At 47.5% G+C, this 18,104-nt stretch overlaps 1 protein-coding gene across 1 annotated transcript in view; it reads left to right on the forward strand.

The window, feature by feature from the left end:
- The first annotated feature begins 320 nt into the window (after window positions 1-320).
- The window catches only part of FGD1 (FYVE, RhoGEF and PH domain containing 1), a 68,926-nt gene continuing 51,142 nt past the window's right edge, over window positions 321-18,104 (forward strand). Inside the window, exon 1 of the mRNA XM_084836115.1 lies at window positions 321-450. Coding sequence (XP_084692241.1) covers window positions 321-450 — 130 coding nt within the window. The remainder of the gene's footprint in view (window positions 451-18,104) is intronic.

The raw sequence follows: 18,104 nt of genomic DNA on the forward strand, positions 1-18,104 counted from the left end.
CGTGGATAAGCTTGCTTTCTGATACATTCCTGGCCAAGGCGATGCTTATTGCAAGAGCTGTGCTGACTTGTTGCAAGGATCTGTCTTAAAAAAAAAAAGGGAAAAAAATCATCCACAGTGTTCATCGCCCCCCCCCCCCTTCGCTCCAGCGTACAGTGGATCTATCGGGTCGACTTAGCTGCATTCAAATCCACTCTTATTTTTTTCTGAAGGGGGTCAGGCAATTTGATGGGGACTCCAAGCAGCCTGGCGTTTTGGGGGCGATCTCGGAGGGATTTTGGAGGGGACTGAAGGAGGGGAAGGGGGGTTGCAGTGCAATCATGCAGAGGGCCAGCGTGATGGGGATGCCCAGCCCGGAACCCAGTGGATCTTATTCCCAGCAGTTCAAAGCCATCAGGTTCTCCTATCACATCGAAGGGGGAGCAGCTACTTCACCTCAGATCCGAGCCGGTAAGCGCGAGGGGACTGGGGGAGGGGAATGCTTACTGGCGTGCGGGGCGGCGGCGGCGGCGGCGGCGGGGGATGGGGGGCGTTCGTGTTCTGTCCTTTACGCTGGGTGGTGGTGGGACGATTCCTGGTCTCGGGTTGCGCCTCTAGCAAGAGAAGTCGTGCCTAATGGTTAAAGCAAGGCGAGCTTGCCTCACGCGCATCTAGGCTGTGTCTTCCGTATTTGGGGGAGTGGAGGCCGGTGGTTAGAGAGAGCAGTGCACTCAGATGGACACTCTCTGTTTGGGGAGAGAAATACGTGGTTTCTGGTGAGGATTTTTTTGAGGGGGGGGATGCACACGCAGACGCTCGGGGCAAAATAGCTCGGCCAGATGTGGATTTTTCATCGCCTTCGTTTACAACAGCTTCAGGTCACTATAGCTGTTAAAAGTAGAGTGGGTGGCTTTTCTTTCTTCCGCCTCATCTTGGAAAGCGTTGTGCCGCCTAAAACTAACCCAGAGAGCCTGGTTTATAGGACGAACTATTCGGCCTGCTTTGTAGTCTCCTGCCCCAACGTGCTTACAGTGGTAGTGCAGCCCTCCTTTTTCCATAATTACCTCTGCCCTGTCCACAGTTCCTTACCCCCGACCCCAGGAGTAGTTGGCTATAGCCTTTCGTTCTAGTTTTCTTGCAACCCTGCCATTTTGATTCTCTGCTTTTCGAATCCCCAAACCCGCAACAAGACCAAGAAGGGAGCTTTTGAAACAAAGAGGTATGCAGTTAAATTGTAATGGAAGAGGGGGGGGGGGGCGCAAGAACATCAGCTTCTGAGTCTGTGTGCTCTAAGTCCATCCCAGCATCTTGTGTAACACTTCCGATACTTCTGAGGTAAATCCAGAGTCGACTTTCTTTATTTCACATGTTAGGCATTATTTCCATATATTTTTTCTAGACCCAATGCGGGCAATCTTCCATCCCTTTCTTAGCTGTAGGAATTCAACTTGCTGCTGTTACCCTTCTTGGAGACCACTTTCCCTGCTCTGAATTCGTTTGATACGGACTTGGCCTAAGCTGCACCAGTGGAACTCCCTGCCACTTGCTCACACCAAGGCTCAAGTGTCTTTAACACACAAGTGTTTCAGACTCCAAGGGCCACATACGATGCTAGCTTGGAGGTTGGAGGCCGCATGCATGTGCGCACATATGCATACACACACACACACACCAGCAATCCTGATTCAGAAAGCTCTTTCCTTGCTGCTAGCAGTGGTGGGAAAAAAACAGTATGAGGATCTCTGGGAGATCTGGGAGGCAGGGTACTTCTTGGGGGGCCACATTAAAGGCTTTGGAGGGCTGCAAGTTGTTCACCTCTGTTTTAGCAGGATTAATGCAGAAGGAATTGGTCATCTCCTGGCTACTCAAATATTCATAGATGGACTTAAATTTTAAGCCAGGGTTTGATGCCCTTTTCTCTGTGTGTGTCTGATCCCAATCTGTGTCCTGTCAAGATGCAAGTGTGAAAAGGCAAGGATAGGTGTGTGTACTCTCCTTTCCCGCTCCCCCCACCCTGCCTGCTGTGAAGAATCTCACACGCCATACTGACACATTTGAGTCACCCTGGCAAGTTTGGTATTCTTAGAAACAGTATGAGAAAAGCTACTGGGGGCAGGGAAAGATTCCTAAGAAAGAAGTAAATAACCTTCCTTCACAGTGGCTGAAAATATGACCAAAGAATGGGCCCTCTCTCCTCAACCCCTCCCCCATCTTTGGGCACTGGTTCTTCAAAAGTGTCACTTATTATCATGCCTGTTTCCTTCCTGGCTTCAGGCACCAGTTTTTTTAGGAAGGTGGTGCTTCCTAGTGGCTAGAATAGGATGCCTGGGGGCCTGGATAATTGGCTTCTGTGTTTAGCTTTAGGAAGAGGAATGGAATGGGGTCTAAAAGTGGATATTTTCTGGCCCCAGTTTTCTTCCCTGAGGCAGGGCAAACCCTTCCCATCTCTGCCTCTTACCTTTGTTGATTCAGACTAGGGTAAGCTTTGTGCCTTTTTTTTTTTTACTCTGTGCCTGAGCCAGCACCTGGCAAGATTGGGAATCTGTTAGGGTGGATGCTGCCACAGTGCAGAGAAACTGTACAGACACAAGCTTTGCATTTGTAAAATCCATTCGGTTTGATTTAAGCACTGGTTTCTTTCCTTCTTTCTTAGTGAATCCAGTTATAGACTATGTTGTTGTTGTTGTTGTTGTTGCAATAGCACAGATGCATCCCTTCCTTTTCTTCTTTTTCTTCCCTCTAAAGCATGATTTGCTCATTAGGGTATATGTCCTTCCCTGTGGTGGGGAGAGAACCCAGGAATCCTAGCTCCCAGCCCTTCCTTCTTTCATCTCATGGACCCACCCACTTCTCCCTTGAGCAAAAGGTGGGAAGGGAGCATAAGGCCAAACTAAAACTATGGTGGTGTTGGCTGCCTCAGTTATCTAGGCCAGGATTGTTGGGTAGCAGTGACATGAGAATTATACAGGGGTGTGAAAGGTAGATGGTTTACTGTTGGGGAGGGGCTGGGTGACTTCGGATTTTGCTTGTTTTCTTATGTCAGACTAGCCCCATGTATTTTACACTCCTCCAGCACAGAATGGCTAAAGAGACTCAGATAGGCCTAGTCTATGCTTAAAGATTGTGCCTCCCTGTGTGTGTGTGTATGTGTGTGCCTGCCTGCCTGCCTGCCTGCACTTGTGCTTCCATCTTGCAATCCAGATTTTCAGCCACAAAGGAAGCCTTGGTTTGTTGCTTCTAATAGGATTTGGCTGACTTTGCATTGCTTGAAAACAAAATGCCCTGCTTGAAAGGAAGTCTGTTGGAAATCCTGGCTTCTTCAGGAGGCAGCAGAGTGTAGTGGTTGTATGTGATTGAGAGACAGACAAGACTCCTCTGAGGTCTCTCCCTAGTTACCTCCAGTCTGATATAGGTCAAAGCAGAAGGACTTGAGAGCTGATTCCATGGTTCTGGAAAGGGGCAGGAATCTTGTGGTTAAAGGAGGAGGGCTGGCTGACTGGATGTATGGTTTCTGTATGGAGCCCAGAAGTAAAGTGGTAGTATGGGGGGGCAGAGGTGTTCAAAATGAATGTTTAGATGCTCATCATGCTGTGGTTGCTGGAGAAACTTGAGTTCTTTTGGACCAGGTGGTGGCCATCTTTGTCCCATGCCCACTTCTACCCGGATCAATGGTTCTGTCTCTGATATCCTCCCCCGTCCTCCTTCATTACAAAGCCCTGAGGAACGCTGCTGGGTTGACATAAAAGCAAACCCACATCCTGGCTCCAGGAAAAGCCGCAGGGGGACTATCTGGGGGCCAGAGCTTGGCTCAGACTGGGTTAGGAAGGCCCAGGCCTTCTAATCCTGACTGTAGGTTTGACTCAAAAAATTTTAAGGAGACCAGGAGCTCAGGACTCATTGGCTTCTGGTTAGAGGAGCTCAGGGGTTCTAAAAACAAAGAAAGTTGAAGCAAGCTCCCTAAGGCAAAGGAAATCAAGACTCAGGTGTGGTTTAACTCAGCAGTTCATCTGTCAATGCTTTCCCTTGTCTTTGGGACGAACGTATAAAAGAAAAAGAACCAATGGAAAAGGACCTCAAGGGTGCAAGCAAAAAGCTTAAAAGTAGGACTGTCAGTTTATTAAGGAAGTTTGAGTTCATCTGATTTTTAAAAAAACAAATGATTTGTTAATTACATTTAAATAAATGTGCACATGACAAAACCTCAAGTGCCCTTTTGAGATATTTAAAGAAATGTGAGGGCACTTACAGTTTCATAAACCAAAGCTGCAATCCTGCAGACACTTACCTAGGTGTAAGTCTTACTGAACCAAATAGGAGTTACTTTTAAGTAGACTTGCATATGGTTGTGCTGCAAAGCTATTGTTCCTTCTTAGACACAAAAGCCATCTTTAATAGTTTCTTTCTCATTCCCTATTACAGTAATAAACTGAACACAAAAGAGCCTCAAAAATAACCAAGGATCCTGTTAGCAGTTAGTACCACAGATTAATCTATGGGCTGGCCAATCTGAAATCTTTTATTGGATAATCTATTGATTAACGTTTGCAGCCCTGTGAGGGGAAAAAATGTCCTAAGGATTCCCCCACCCTGCTCTAGTACTGTCAAATCAACAGGAGAGATCGTTGCAGTGTATTGTGTTAGTGGTAAGAGATCAGATCACGGTGGAGGATAGTGTTCTGCCTCTTGGACCATTTAAATCTCAAAATCTGAGGGATCCATGCTTCCCTTTTCCTGTGCTTCCCTACATAATCAGAATAAAAAGGTGGATGAGAGTGGGGGAAAGTAGGACTTGGAAGTGGAGAGCTTGGGCTTAGAGCAGCTGTGGGTCAAATTTGGGAGCAAAGCACAAATTCTTATGATAATGCCACTTTGGAGGAGGACGCTTGAAGCAAGAGGTTTCGGGCAGAGTTAAGGGTAACAAAACGGCAGCCAGGCAGACCTGACCTGTGGAGCACAATCGGCTGGGAGGTTCTCCTGCTGAAGCCTCTGAAATGAATGGGAATCAATTCGCTTCGCTGGGGCTTGTGCAGGAGAACTTCCTGTTGGATTGTGCCTCTTGTTGATGAGTGAGTAGGGGGCTTTTTCTACTTTGGATGCCAAAATGCCTTGCGCTAGTCCTGACAGTGTGTGGGCTAGCAGGGAAAGCGAGGGCACCTTTGGGAGATTCCTGCTGCCTTTCCTTGCCGCACTGGGCTGGCCCCACCATTTTTTCCATCCATCTGGGTGAGAAGAGCTATCTTTAGAAAGGGGCCGGGCTGGGGAGCTCTGGGGCTGTAGTTCACTGTGTCAGCAGCAGCTGCCAGGCTCTGAGTGGGGAGGGGAAGCCTAGGCCAGAACCGGGAAAGAACTCTAGGTTGGGAGTGGAAGAAGGCTGTTGAAGGGTGTATATTGTTTGCTAATGACCGGATCCTGAGGCTTGCTGTGCCAGCAAGTAAAATAATTTCGGATGGGGCGTACTAGCTGCTGTGCCAACGCTGCGTCATTGTGACGTTCTGCTGGCACTGCAGGAAATTAACGGCAGTGTTGGGACCGTTATCCTGACTCTTAACATAGCGAAAAGGGTGGGGTGGGGGGTAAATTTGCCTAGGCTTTCTCCCCCCTCCAAATTGCTTGCTGTAGAATGATTATGGACTGACAGAAGGAAGCACTGCTTTACAAAAAGCAGTAGATGGCTATAAGAAAAGGGATTTCTTCGCAATGGCTACTACCCTTGGTGAGCTTCCTGGGCCCTTCCAACTGATCCAGCAGATGACTCCAAAATACGTGCAGGGCTGGTGTCAGAACCCAGCAGCCTCAAGCAGCTGCCAGGGCCTTCCCAGATGACTGAATCTGAGGCTACCATTTTAATTACCCATAATGCCCCATGCAAATGCTATGTTGGGGCATTGTGGGTAATTAAAATGGTGGGTGGCTCGTAGCCATAGCTTTCAGCATATATCAGCTGTGAGGGGGCACTGTTGTAGGAGAGGCCCCCCTCGGACATGAAGCCGGCCCTATGTATGTGCACATGTATTCTGCCCCCCTCCAAGTCCAATTTAAACTCAAACTGTTTAACGAGAAAAACAACAACACGCTGATGAAGAACTTTGCATGTATAATAAACATATTTGAATAGGAATCTATAAATAGCTAGGTGCTGTACAAGAGTGAAATCAAAGATAGGCCCTGCCCACAGTTCTACAGTCTGTAAAGTCACAAGACAAGAGGAGGAGAAAACAGGAAGATATGAATGGGGAAAATGTACAACTGTTCTTTTATCATGGTTTCCGAGGGCTTAATGATCAAATAATTCATCTACGCTGGGGTGAAGTCAAGAGATGAATGGAAGGAGTGCAAGATATACAGTTGGAGGCAGGAGGCGGAGGATGTGGTCCCATCCCACCCAGAAATGGAGGGAGCAACTGCACTAGCTGATCTGGGTGCATGGCCGGGACAATGTTATGCCCCATCAGCACATACACAGCAATGCCATAGGGTCCAACATATGAATCGCAGTAGCACAGGTGGAAAATGCGGAGCTCCTGAGAGACCCCAGGCAGCCCTCTGGGAAGAGGTCTGAGACCCCAAATATTACACTGTGCATGCTAGCACCCAGCCTCAGGACCCAATTAGTCTCCCCCTGGTAACCCATAGGACCAATCCCACCCATCACCACCCCGCCAGTTCACCTGATATGTGTGCGTGACATCAGGCCAGAGAGAGATAGCTCCATGCTGCAAACCTTATCAGTTGGGGGTAGGCAACCTTGTGCCCTCCAGATGTCTTGGATTACAACTTCTATCAGTCCCAGCCAGCATTGCCAATGGTAAGTGATTATGGGAGTTGTAGTCCTCAAAATCCGGAGGATACCAGATACCTGGTCTCCCTCACAGTGCCGGCTCCAGGTTTTTTTGGGCCACTAAACAAAGCACCTCAATGGGCCCCCTCCCTAGGTGAGTCAACCTTATTGCCACCATTGTCACCAGCTCCTGTTGCTCCTCCTCCTCTTTCTCCTCATTGCTGCCATTTGCTTGCTTGACAGGCAGGGAGCAAGCAAGCAGTGGCATCTACTGCTCCTCCTCCTCACCACCGTCGTTGCCTTGGCCAATGTGAGAAGTGGGTGAACAAGCAGGTTGCAAAGGTGGAAAGGAAGGAGGGAAGCAATTCCTGCTGGGGCGTGGGCCCTCGGCTGGTGCCCGACCATGCCTACTCTTGACATTGGCCCTGTCTCTCTGTCAGAGCTTTATATACTGGTGGTGTGCTGTGATTGGGTGCTGAGTTACATGATATCCTATGGTCTGTCATAGCGTCAAGGTCGGGGATGTTGATGATGCGGGCACAGCTTTTACAATATTTCCCCCCTCCCTTCATGGCCATGTCAGTGGCACAGCTTTACAGCAGCCCTGAGCTTGCCCCCCCCCAACCCTCCCATGAGGGGGTGCCCCAAGCCCAGGGCTGCTATAAAGCTGTGCCATCAACATGGCCATAGGATGTGGCTTAAGTGTGTTCCTCCCTGATGTTGCCTCTGTCCCGCCCCATTTTAGCTGTTCTGCCAGTGTATCGGGGAGTTCCACTGATATATCTGCATGGTGGCTATGAACCAGGCGTTCCATCTGCATAGTGGGGCTTCTGCCAAATCCTAGCCCCTCAGCTGGCATAACTCCAGTATAGGATTGCACCCTAAGCATGTATAACTGCATTTGTTTACATTCATCCTTTGTTGCCCTTCTCTCTCCCATTCTTTCCTCTATTATTTCCCCGTCCCATAATTTAGATTGTAAGCTGCTCAGGGCAGAGACCTGTCCTTCACTTATATTACTCTGGAAAACACACTGATGTCATTTTATAAACAACAAAACCCATGTACATTTCACCAGCCATTATGTACAAGGGTTCAGGATTTGACCAGGGACTATGTGGTTCTTGACATGTGGAGCATCTGTTATGTATTAACTATAGAGGGGTGGGGTGTGTGGGTGGGGAAGACACCTGGCAATACTGATAGGGACCGAAATTTAGCCTAGTCTAAACGTCATGCGGGGGTTCCAGACAGTATCCTAGTGGGCTAGGAAGCGGGGATTACTGCTTTTTCCTAACTGTTCCTGTTATTCTAAGCTCTGCTCTTTGATTAAGCCTTTTTCCTTCTGCCTCCTCCTCCTCCTCCCTATTCTGTGAGATGCAAAGGGTTAACACATGCAACAGAGCAGGGTGAGGGCAGGATACATCCTGCTGCACCACCCACATTTGGCTTCTCTTCCCTCCCTCCAACCTTTTTCCTTTTGCAGAGCCTTAATATGTTCCATATGGGCCCATCATGTGCACAGAAGCTTCCGAGAGCCCTGAGGCTGTAGTTACTGGTGGGATGGACAGGCGAAGGATTCTGAGTCACCCCTAACCACCACCCCCTCCTGTGCTCCAGCCCCTTACAGTGTTTCTTGTTTTGAATTGTAGCTGCTTGTGGGAGGGAGGCGGGGGGGGGGGCACTGTAAGCTGATCCATGAATCGTTCTTTGCCCCCACCAAGTGGTGCTTATCCTGGGCATATTCCAGGATTGTTCTTACGTGCTCAGATTCTGTTTAGTATTTCATCTGGAGATGGAACACTGGGGATCAGCGAGTTCTCAAATTTTCTTTTGGGGTGCGGGGACTTCTGAAGAGCCTGCTGTATAGCTACTGATCCTGGGTTTACCATGCAGAGTTAATGAGGCCCTGCTGGAGCTGGTGGGCTTGTCTGCTTCTAACTTAATGGGATCCACTTTCCTCTTCCCAGGTCCAAGAACCTGAATCCAAGGGTTGTACATTCTGGGTAGTGGATGTTAGGCAGCCAGACTGCCATCAAGACTCTTGTTCCTGCTTGGAATTGGTGCCCTGTAATTTTTACAAGCAGGCCTTTAATTTGCTGCAAGCTGGACATGGTTTGAGTGAGAGAGAGAGAGAGAGAGAGAGAGAGAGAGAGAGAGGCTTTTAGGGTGGAGTCAGAAGGTGGACTGCAACTGGCTCAGATTTTTAAGCAAAGGAGGAGATTGCCAGGGCTTGATGCTGAGTGCTGAAATACCAAACCCCTTGGACTGAGTGGGAAAAGCCCCAAAACCTAGTATTCCTGAGCCAGCTAAACTCTTTGCCCTGGGTCTGAATTGCTTTGCTTTTAGCTAAGTGGTGGTTCGAAAGTAGCAGCAGTTTGTGTGGTTTTCAATCCCGGTGGAAGGCTTGGAATTTAGACAAGGCCTAGCAACATCTTTTGCATGGTTGTTGTGCAGGTTGTGTGTGTGAGTATTTAGATTCTTTCACACTGGACACGCACATATTCTAATTGAATTCATATGGATTATTTATGCCCTAAGTCCCTTTAGCCTATAGACATGTACCTGGAAGTAAGATTCATTGAACTCTTTTTGGTGGGAGACAAGAGTAGATTGGGGGATGTTGACCTGGTGTTGAATGGGGTACAGCTACCCTTGAAAGACCAGGTCCGCAGCCTGGGGGTCATTTTTGACTCCCAGCTGTCCATGGAGGCTCAGGTGTCAGCCGTGAGCTAGACAGCGTTGTACCAACTCCATCTGATATGGCAGCTGCACCCCTACCTTCCTGACCATCTGCTCCCATCAGTAGTACATGCCCTGGTCTCCTCTCATCCAGACTACCGTAATGCGCTCTACATGGGGTTACCCTTGAAGACGGTTTGGAAGCTGCAGCTGGTGCAGAACGCGGCGGCTCGCCTGATTAAAGGCAGCCGCCGGCGAGATCACATCACTCCAGTGCTGAAGGAGTTGCAGTGGTTACCAGTTGTTTTCCGGGCCAAATTCAAGGTGTTGGTTTTGACCTTTAAAACCCGATATGGTTCCGGCCCAGCCTATCTTAAGGAGCGCCTCCAGCAGCACCAGACAGGCCGCTTAACAAGGTCAGCCTCAGCTGGCCTTCTCTCTGTCCCATCAGCCAGGACAACTGGCTGGCTGGTGAGGACGAGGGAGAGGGCCTTCCCTGTGGTGGCCCCCACTCTGTGGAACTCCCTCCCTAGGGAACTCTGCCATGCCCCCTCTTTAATGAGCTTCTGCCATGCACTGAAAACTTGGTTATTCAGGCAGGCATTTGGGGTGGGTTAGGGTATTTTTAAATAATGTTTTAATATATATTTTTACTGTTTTATATTGTACCGTTGTACATTGCCCAGAGTGGCCAGGTGACTGGCCAGATGGGCGATTAAGAAATTAAATAAATAAATAACTTGGCGAGACTAAGTTCTGGTAAATTTGTATAGCATTGCACTGTTAACCATCTTATAGTTTATGGAAGGTTTAATAGTGGATTTCCCCCACCCTTTCAGTGCATGTCCATGGCTGGTGTGGGGCTTTTCATCCACCGCAGTGGTTCTGAGGTTGTGAACTGGGGTGCTGATTTTGATTATATCCTCAATTAACACAGAGTACAAAGATATGATCTAATCCTAAGTGGTGAATTGGAGAGAGTCTGATCCAATGGAAGAGTTTCCAGTGAGTCTCCCCCAAAGTTGAGAAAATGATTGGTGCTTCATTTCTGAAAAAAGAGGTGCTGAGGCTTAAGCCTGCTTGAGAGCAGTTTTCCTCAGTCCTAAATTTGGGGATGCCCTAAGTGCTGGTTACCCAGTGGTGAGGGGAAGGCAACTTGGCACATGTGCGGAGACTGTTTTCTTTATTATTACTCATATCTTCCAGCACTGGCATTGAAATTGGATTCGAAGGCTGAATGCTGGCCCAAATTGTTAAGCCCTAGCCAAATTTCAGGCAGGTCCAGTCTATTCCAACAATCCTAGCACCTGTTTTGCCTTAGCTCCCCCTTCTTCCTCCCGCCAACATTGCAGGCCCCAAAGCTCACATGTCTCCTTTCTGCCACCTCACATCTTTAGTCATTGTGACCACTGTTTTTAGTCAGATCTATCCAGGCAGCATGGAAGACAAGGCTTTTATGGCACCGTTGCCCTGCTTCATTCACAGAATTTTACAGGGAGTCCAGGTGATGTCAACTTTCATGTGCCATTGTCCCATGTTTTCCTACCTCCTCTTCCGTCTTTTCTCTTACCATGGGAAATCTGTTAAGAAAAAAATGGCGGAATAGCTAGGGCTGGCCCTATCATTAGACAGAGTGAGGTAGTGCTTGGAGGCAGCAGCAAAGTGCTGGAGGAGAGAGCTGAGTGCCAAGCAGCCTGCCCTGTGCCCCCAGGCTAACCTGCTGCCTTCAGGTACAGTGCAGGATGCTGTTGACGATACAGTCCAGTCGACTTTTGTACATGGAATAGGAGAGGGTGCTATCTTGTTCTTTGTTGCAGGCAAGAAAAAGTGTTTTAGGCCGACCCTGGGAATAGCTGCACAATGTCTTTTGATTGGTAGTGCTAGGACCCTGCTGTCTGGAAGCATTCTTACTAGATTTCCCTTCTGCCTCAGTCTGGTGGGCAAGAAAACTGGGTATGGGCATGTGGCGCCCCACCAATAGAAGCCATGGGGCAGAAGATAATCAGCCCTGAGGATAACAGAGGGAAGCTGGGTGGAAGGGGGCAAGGGCTTGCAAACAAGACAGGAAGGAGGTGCTCTTCCTAGGATTCTTCGAATACTTCCACAATGTAAGTGGAATTGCAATGTGTGTACACAGGATGGGGGCTGTTCTGTCCCCCGCTGTGATTGTTGCAATTTGTGGGAAGGGATTAATTGCTCAAATGCAAATAAATATCCTGCTTTCTCTATATCTGCTGGCAAAGGCTGTGATTTGCACTGTTTTACCAGAGTCCCTTGCGTGACACTGGCAGGGCGGCTTCCTCCCCCGGCTACTCCGTGACAGCTTTATGTAGGTGACTCCTGGACAGATCTGACACAAATACCGCCAGACAAATACTGTCTTGGGTTGGCGGGCAGGCTGTCTGCTTCTGAGAAACCTCGGGACCTTATCAGTCCTTGGCAGGCCATTCTGTATTTCCCCTCCCTACCCCCACTGGGTAGACCTAACGTACTCCATGTTCTATAGCCCTCAGAACCTGGATGGACTATGTACTGCCCTGTCCTTTCCACCTGTCCATGGGGCAAAGAGATTAAAGACATTACAAAAACGTTTTCCCATCCAAGTGTGTCAGTTGGTGGCTGTTTTTAAAGCCCTCCCTGCTTCAATTTTGGTTAATAGAAAATGGAGCGCGATTGTGTGCCAAGCACGTTTCCTGTGTGAGTGGTCTGGGGGATTTTCTTTGTGACCTCTAATGACCCACACTGGGTCTGTGCAGGCTTCTGGGTCTTCTTGACACCCCCCCCCCATCTTTGCCTTACTCATATCAGTGTCTATCCCTACTTTGAGACTCATTAATCTGTTTGATTCTGCATGGCTTGTGTTACCGGGGTGGGTGCGTTATGAGTTGGAGTGGCGGGTGAGGATGGGGAGTAGGAACTTGAAAGCCCTGTGAGAGAGCCTTAGGCTGGAATTACAGGGGGTGGGTTTCAGGGGGTCAGGACCCTAGTGCATAAGGAACCCCTGCCATCTGTTCCTTTCACTCCACAATACAGATGGCATCAGCATTTTATGGAACAGGTAACCCACTGGGGATAGAGCAAGCTGGGTTTCTTATTTCCATGGGGTTGTGGGAAGAGGGGGTCTGTGTTTGCCATTTGCCACTTGACCAGCTGCCCCCATTGTCAAAGGTCAGATTTATGTGGAAAGAACAGAATGATTCCCCCCTTCCCTCACAACAGTGCTTAACTCCCATTCTTATATAGCTCCATCAGTGTACATGCCACTTTACATAGTAACATAAGGTCAGTCGCCCCAAGGAACTTGCACCCTAATTTTCAAAAGAAAGCAAAGAGAAAGGTATAGGTTGACAAGGGGTGAATCGGAGCAAATGCAGCTATGTACTTCAGTAGCGTTGCAGTTGAGGGTGAGGACGAAAGCAAATGGGGTCCCGGCTAAAGCACTGCTCGAAAGTCCTGCTTTCTTCCTGGAATCCCTTCCTGCCTGCCCCCTCCTCCCAGATGTGTGGAGCAGGTTGTGTTTACTCAGCTACCAAAGGGAGGTACTCACCTTTGCATGTTCCAGAATTCAGTGAACCGTGCAGTTGGCAGCGTGCTCTGAGGCTAAACCCTCATGAACCCTGTTTAGTCAGATTGTGCCCTGCCCCTCCCCAGAATGTACATGGAGCAGCCTGGAGGCTCACTCATGACATGGGGTGCGGCGGGCGCTGGAAGTGCAGCAGGCGTGCCAGTGCTGGCAGGGCTGTGCCCCACAGTTGAGGTCACCAACAGGGTTAAGGTAGAACCAGGAATCGGCACTACTGAGGGAAGGTTCCATGACTGATGTCCCTAAGCTCCGTTATCTGCCTCTGGGCCCAACCCTTATGCATACCACTACCACAGATCCTGCAAAACTATAAATGAATGGCAGTTACATTGATAATCATGTGAGATGCTGTTAAACTATGGAACTCACTGTTGTGGGATGTTGCAAGTGCTGCGAGTGACTTTAGGAATAGGTCCTTTAATGGCTGCAAACTCACTTTTGAGCTTGGGTGGAGGGAAAATACTCTGGGGAGAGTCTGGAGTTGGGAGACCTTGAATCCTTCAGGGTGGGTTTGTCATATACTGAAGGAAAGCTACTAGAAGGTGTTATAGAGAACATAATTTACAGATTGGTGTTACCATAGCTGATGAGGTGGTCCCAAGAAAAATGGCTTTGGTTGTTCCTTTTATTAAAAATTGTAGTTATTGGGAATGTATTCATGCCTTTTCACTTTTATTATGTAAAGTGCTTTACAACATTTTGTTTTGCCCTCACAATCACTTTCTGAGGCAGATCTCTATAGTCTCCCATTTTATAGATAGACTGAGGGGCTAACCATATGTGATGTACTAGACCAGCATGGTAGGGCATAGCTTCTGAATTCCTATAAAGAGGTGGTAGGGAGTTAAACTGCAGAAGCAAGAGGACGGGGATGCTAAACTTCTTTCTCCTGCTGCTTTTCCCCCTCACAACCTGCTCTCCGTAGCAGCTAGCTGCTGTTCTGTCAGTAGAGCTCTGAGACTGGAAGTAAAGCTCCCTCCAACTGGGAAGGGGGGAGCTGAGAACAAAAAACAGCAGGTAGGGGCAGGTTTCAACACCTGGCTACTGTGAGTCCACTTTAAAATGTCCCCCTCCACTTTATATTAATTCAGCATGACCAATTTTCTAATATGTGGGTTGGGCTGCCATCATGTGTAACTTACTGCTGAGAGAAAAGAAGTTGCCTGGGGCCAACAGAAGCACCACGCTGACTGCATTTGCTCCCAAACACTGTATTCATTCAGGGTCTCCTCTTCCATATTTGGGATACACAACTTGATATATCCCATTGTGCCTGGAGCTGACAAATTATTGCTGAAGAGTTGGCTGTCTGAACACACAAAGGATAGATATGGACACTAAAAGTCTAAATGTTGAGAAAGAGGTGTTCTATTCCTCGCCTGTTCCTTGTAACATCTAGTTCAACAGTGGGGAACCTCTGGCTTGTGAGCCTAATCTGGTTTGCAAGGTTCCCCAGTCCAGCTCAGAAGGTGTTCCAGGAAAGAGCACCCCCTTGTGCAGGCAATGCCCCCTTAGTTTAATCTCCCCTTGGCTCAAAGCCTTACATGCCAGCTGTGGGCAGCCCTGCCCACTTTGGGAGCATGGCTGTCCACTGCCACTATCCAGCCCGGGGGTGGTTTCCTATGGACAATCCAGCCCCCAGGGACAAAGTCGTTCCCCACCCCTGATTTAATTGTATATAATACGTGATGTGATCAAATGGTGCTGTGCATTGCCCCATCCACATCACATCAGCTGTTGTAGCAGGGGAACACAGAGCATGATTATATCATCTCATGTGTTGGGTTCAGGTAGACATTATGAAGAAGTGACCCTGAGCAATGGCTATTCCATTTTTCCTGTAACGTTATGTTAGACCCTACAGAAGAAGGAAGGGATAATGACCTAACTGAAGAAGCAGGATCAATTCAGTGTTGTTTTTAATAAATAAACTAAATTGGTTGGTTTTTGAATATTTGAATGCTGCCTGTTAGTTTAAAACCCTCAGTTTAAAAATGGTGTGTGAACTTTCAGGTTCAGTTTAAAAATGGTGTGTGAACTTAAGGGTTTCACGGAACGGTTTGTCACTCACAATGAACATTTGATCAATTTGACGGACAGATCTGTGAAACTCTGAATTAATTTTTAAACTACTGGTTGTTCCAATAAAACATGTCATCTGTGATGGGTTTAGTGCCTTTCTTTCTGTGGGAACAACATAGCCACCAACACCTGGATTAACTGGAAGACTCAACTATATTTTATGGGGTGTTTAGTTCCTTGCACTCGGAAATTCCACTTTCCTCACTGAGCTAGACTTTGTTTCAGACTAGGATCTAGCTCATAGCTGGTGCCTCTGAGAGGAAAAATATTACCTCTGTTGCCAATCACATGCGTACGCACTTCTTCTGTGGCTCATGTTCCACTTGGAGATTCTACCACCTTAAAGAGGCAGGTAGGTTCCTGTTTGGGCAGTGCTGTTTGAAACTGTCTAGCTTGGCGGTTGCTAGGAACAGAGCCAGCAGGAGGAATTTTGACTTCTTCCCCAAGTTCTCTGGAACTACAAAAGGGCTTGGGGGCCTGGAAAGCAAGGTGGTGTTTGCACAGACTTCCACAGGGGTGAGTGTACACCTGGGTTTCTAGGGTCCTCTGGATGGAAGAAGGGATAATACTAGGGAGTGAGAGGCGTGTTTGGAGGCAATGGCTGCCACCTTGAGAAGCACGTTCGGGCCATCCTTAAGGATGGTGGAGTAATAGTCAGACGGATCTGACTCAGGGCATAATCTATCAGGGAAATCCGTTTGAAAGGAATGGTAGCTATGCAAGAACCCCCACTCATTTCTGTAGGACTTGTGGAAGAGAACTTCCCGGCCGATTGTTCCCTCTGAGAAGTTACAGCCATTTTTTGCTTTCTGTCTCAGATATCAAAATGTCCTTGGACCTGCTAGGGCATTCGGGGATCCTAGTTCTGTCTCCCTACTGTGTGTGTGTTTATGGATAAGGGAGAGGGTAATGGAACTGCAGGCCTGAAAGAGAGGTAAAGGGCAATCTCATACAATTTAATCCCCACCATCGGCCTTTAACCTGAGACAGTTTTCATTGCAATTTAGGCAACTATTGATTCAATAGTTCAGTAATGACAGTTGTCAGATGGTCAGAATAAGTAAGACAGAAAACAGATTATATCTTTATTTTAGGCAATCTTCTGTTTGGGAACTGAAGTTCATAACCTTGTTAAATACAAAGACCATTAATTTGAATTGAGATATTAGGTTCCTGGACGATTACAGCAGCATACAGCTCCCCTGTGTGTTACTTTATATGAATTTATGGAACTACAGTTCCAATTCGGAGAAACGTGTTCATGTTCCATTGAAATCAAAGGAACAAATTAACTGTGACTGATTTAGATTTCTTTGATTTCAATGGGACTAAAGTGCAACTAACCTTTTCCTGAATTAGTCTGATTATATCTTGCTAGTGTTTAATATCTCCACTGGTTGGTTTTGACTTTTAAAGCCTGCGAGCTCGCATTACCCAATCCCATATGATTTTGCCTGTACATTAAAATTTTCTGTGGAGGCCCTACTCCATGTGTGTTCATTTTCAGTGATGGGTTCAGGTAGGCTGCTGTAGTGGATGGGGACTTTTCTGTAGTGGCACCAGGCTCTGGAATACTCTCTCCAGCTTTATCTGACAGGCACACACATTGTTAACATTTTAAGTGCCAGTCAAAACATTTCACCAATCATCACTTGATTGATTTTTAAGCCCTCTTGTGTTTCTGGACTCGGCCGAATTTATATATTTTACGGTCATGTTAATTTTTGTGATTTTATTGTTTTGGATAGTTCTTAAATTATGTGGATTGCCTGGGAGGTCTACTCTGGCAGATAGGCGGAATAAATAAATATTTATTTAAATCTTTTAAATAAATAAAAGATCCCTCTTAGACCGAAAGACTGCAGGGTGGAGAAGTGTGAATCCGGTGCCATTATTTCCATGAGTTTTCCACTTTGCATCATTCTCAGTTATCCATGGAAAGGCTACAGCGTGCCTTTAATTTTCTTACTTCTCCAAACAACTTCTATTAATGGGGGGTGGGGGAGCTGGAGGGACTTTAGTCTTTGAAAAAGCAGTTGTGCAAATGGATGAGCATAATAGTGGTGGGCTGGTGCATGCATACTGAATATTGCGCATTGGCATGCTCATCTGAAATGCATTTAGTCTGTTTTTACCCCTCCTGCTGCCGTTTTCCCCCCTGACTGAAAGTAAGGTAGATAGTATCGGACAGAAGACAGGTTCAGGGTTATTGTCCACACCACCGAACAACAATGCAAATTTGATCCCCCCTTGGCTCAAACTCCAACTCCAATTTGACTTGGATTCCTGCCTTGAGCAGGGGGTTGGACTCGATGGTCTTATAGGCCCCTTCCAGCCCTACTATTCTATTATTCTATGAATATCCACATCATAACAGATCCTTTCTGCAGAGAAGGCCAATATTCTTCAAACTTTTCAGAGCTGGGACCTAATCTTAGCCCCAACATGGGATCCACGTTAAACACACACACAAAAAAAACACACACACACAAAACATAGAGGGGGGGACAACTCCCCCCCCACACACATACACACTCTTTCCTTCTCTCTCTCAGAACACCCTGAAGAAAACAAATGATGGTAGTTTCTGTTTTTATGATTCAGTTGGGGTGTGGTCCACTTGTGGGTCCCTCTCCACCTGTTGAAAACCAATAAAGTAGAGGAAGAAGGGGTGGTGCTGTCCTCCTGGGCCCCAACACAGCCCCACCTCCTCCTAGGCAGCTCATAAGCTCCACCTGGCCTATCCTGGCTATAAATATATGTGTGTGTGTTTTTCCCTGGGCCAAATTTCAGACTTCAGCCTTGTCTGTATTGACTCCCCAGTTGCTGACTAGGTCAGGTGTGGGCAAATTTAAAGCTTCCAGGATCCACTTTGTTTTTTTTTTTATTAGAAGCCTGAGATTCACCAACTAGAGCCAGGCACCAAATATCTGGTGGAAGATGGGTGGGGTTAGATGTAAAATGGTGGCTCGGGAGGCAGAATCAGTTGCCTACTGCACC

The sequence above is a fragment of the Heloderma suspectum genome, chromosome 2 (genome assembly GCF_057233095.1).
Source record: "Heloderma suspectum isolate Gila_16-S chromosome 2, 16-S_ref, whole genome shotgun sequence".
Lineage (NCBI taxonomy): Eukaryota > Metazoa > Chordata > Lepidosauria > Squamata > Helodermatidae > Heloderma > Heloderma suspectum.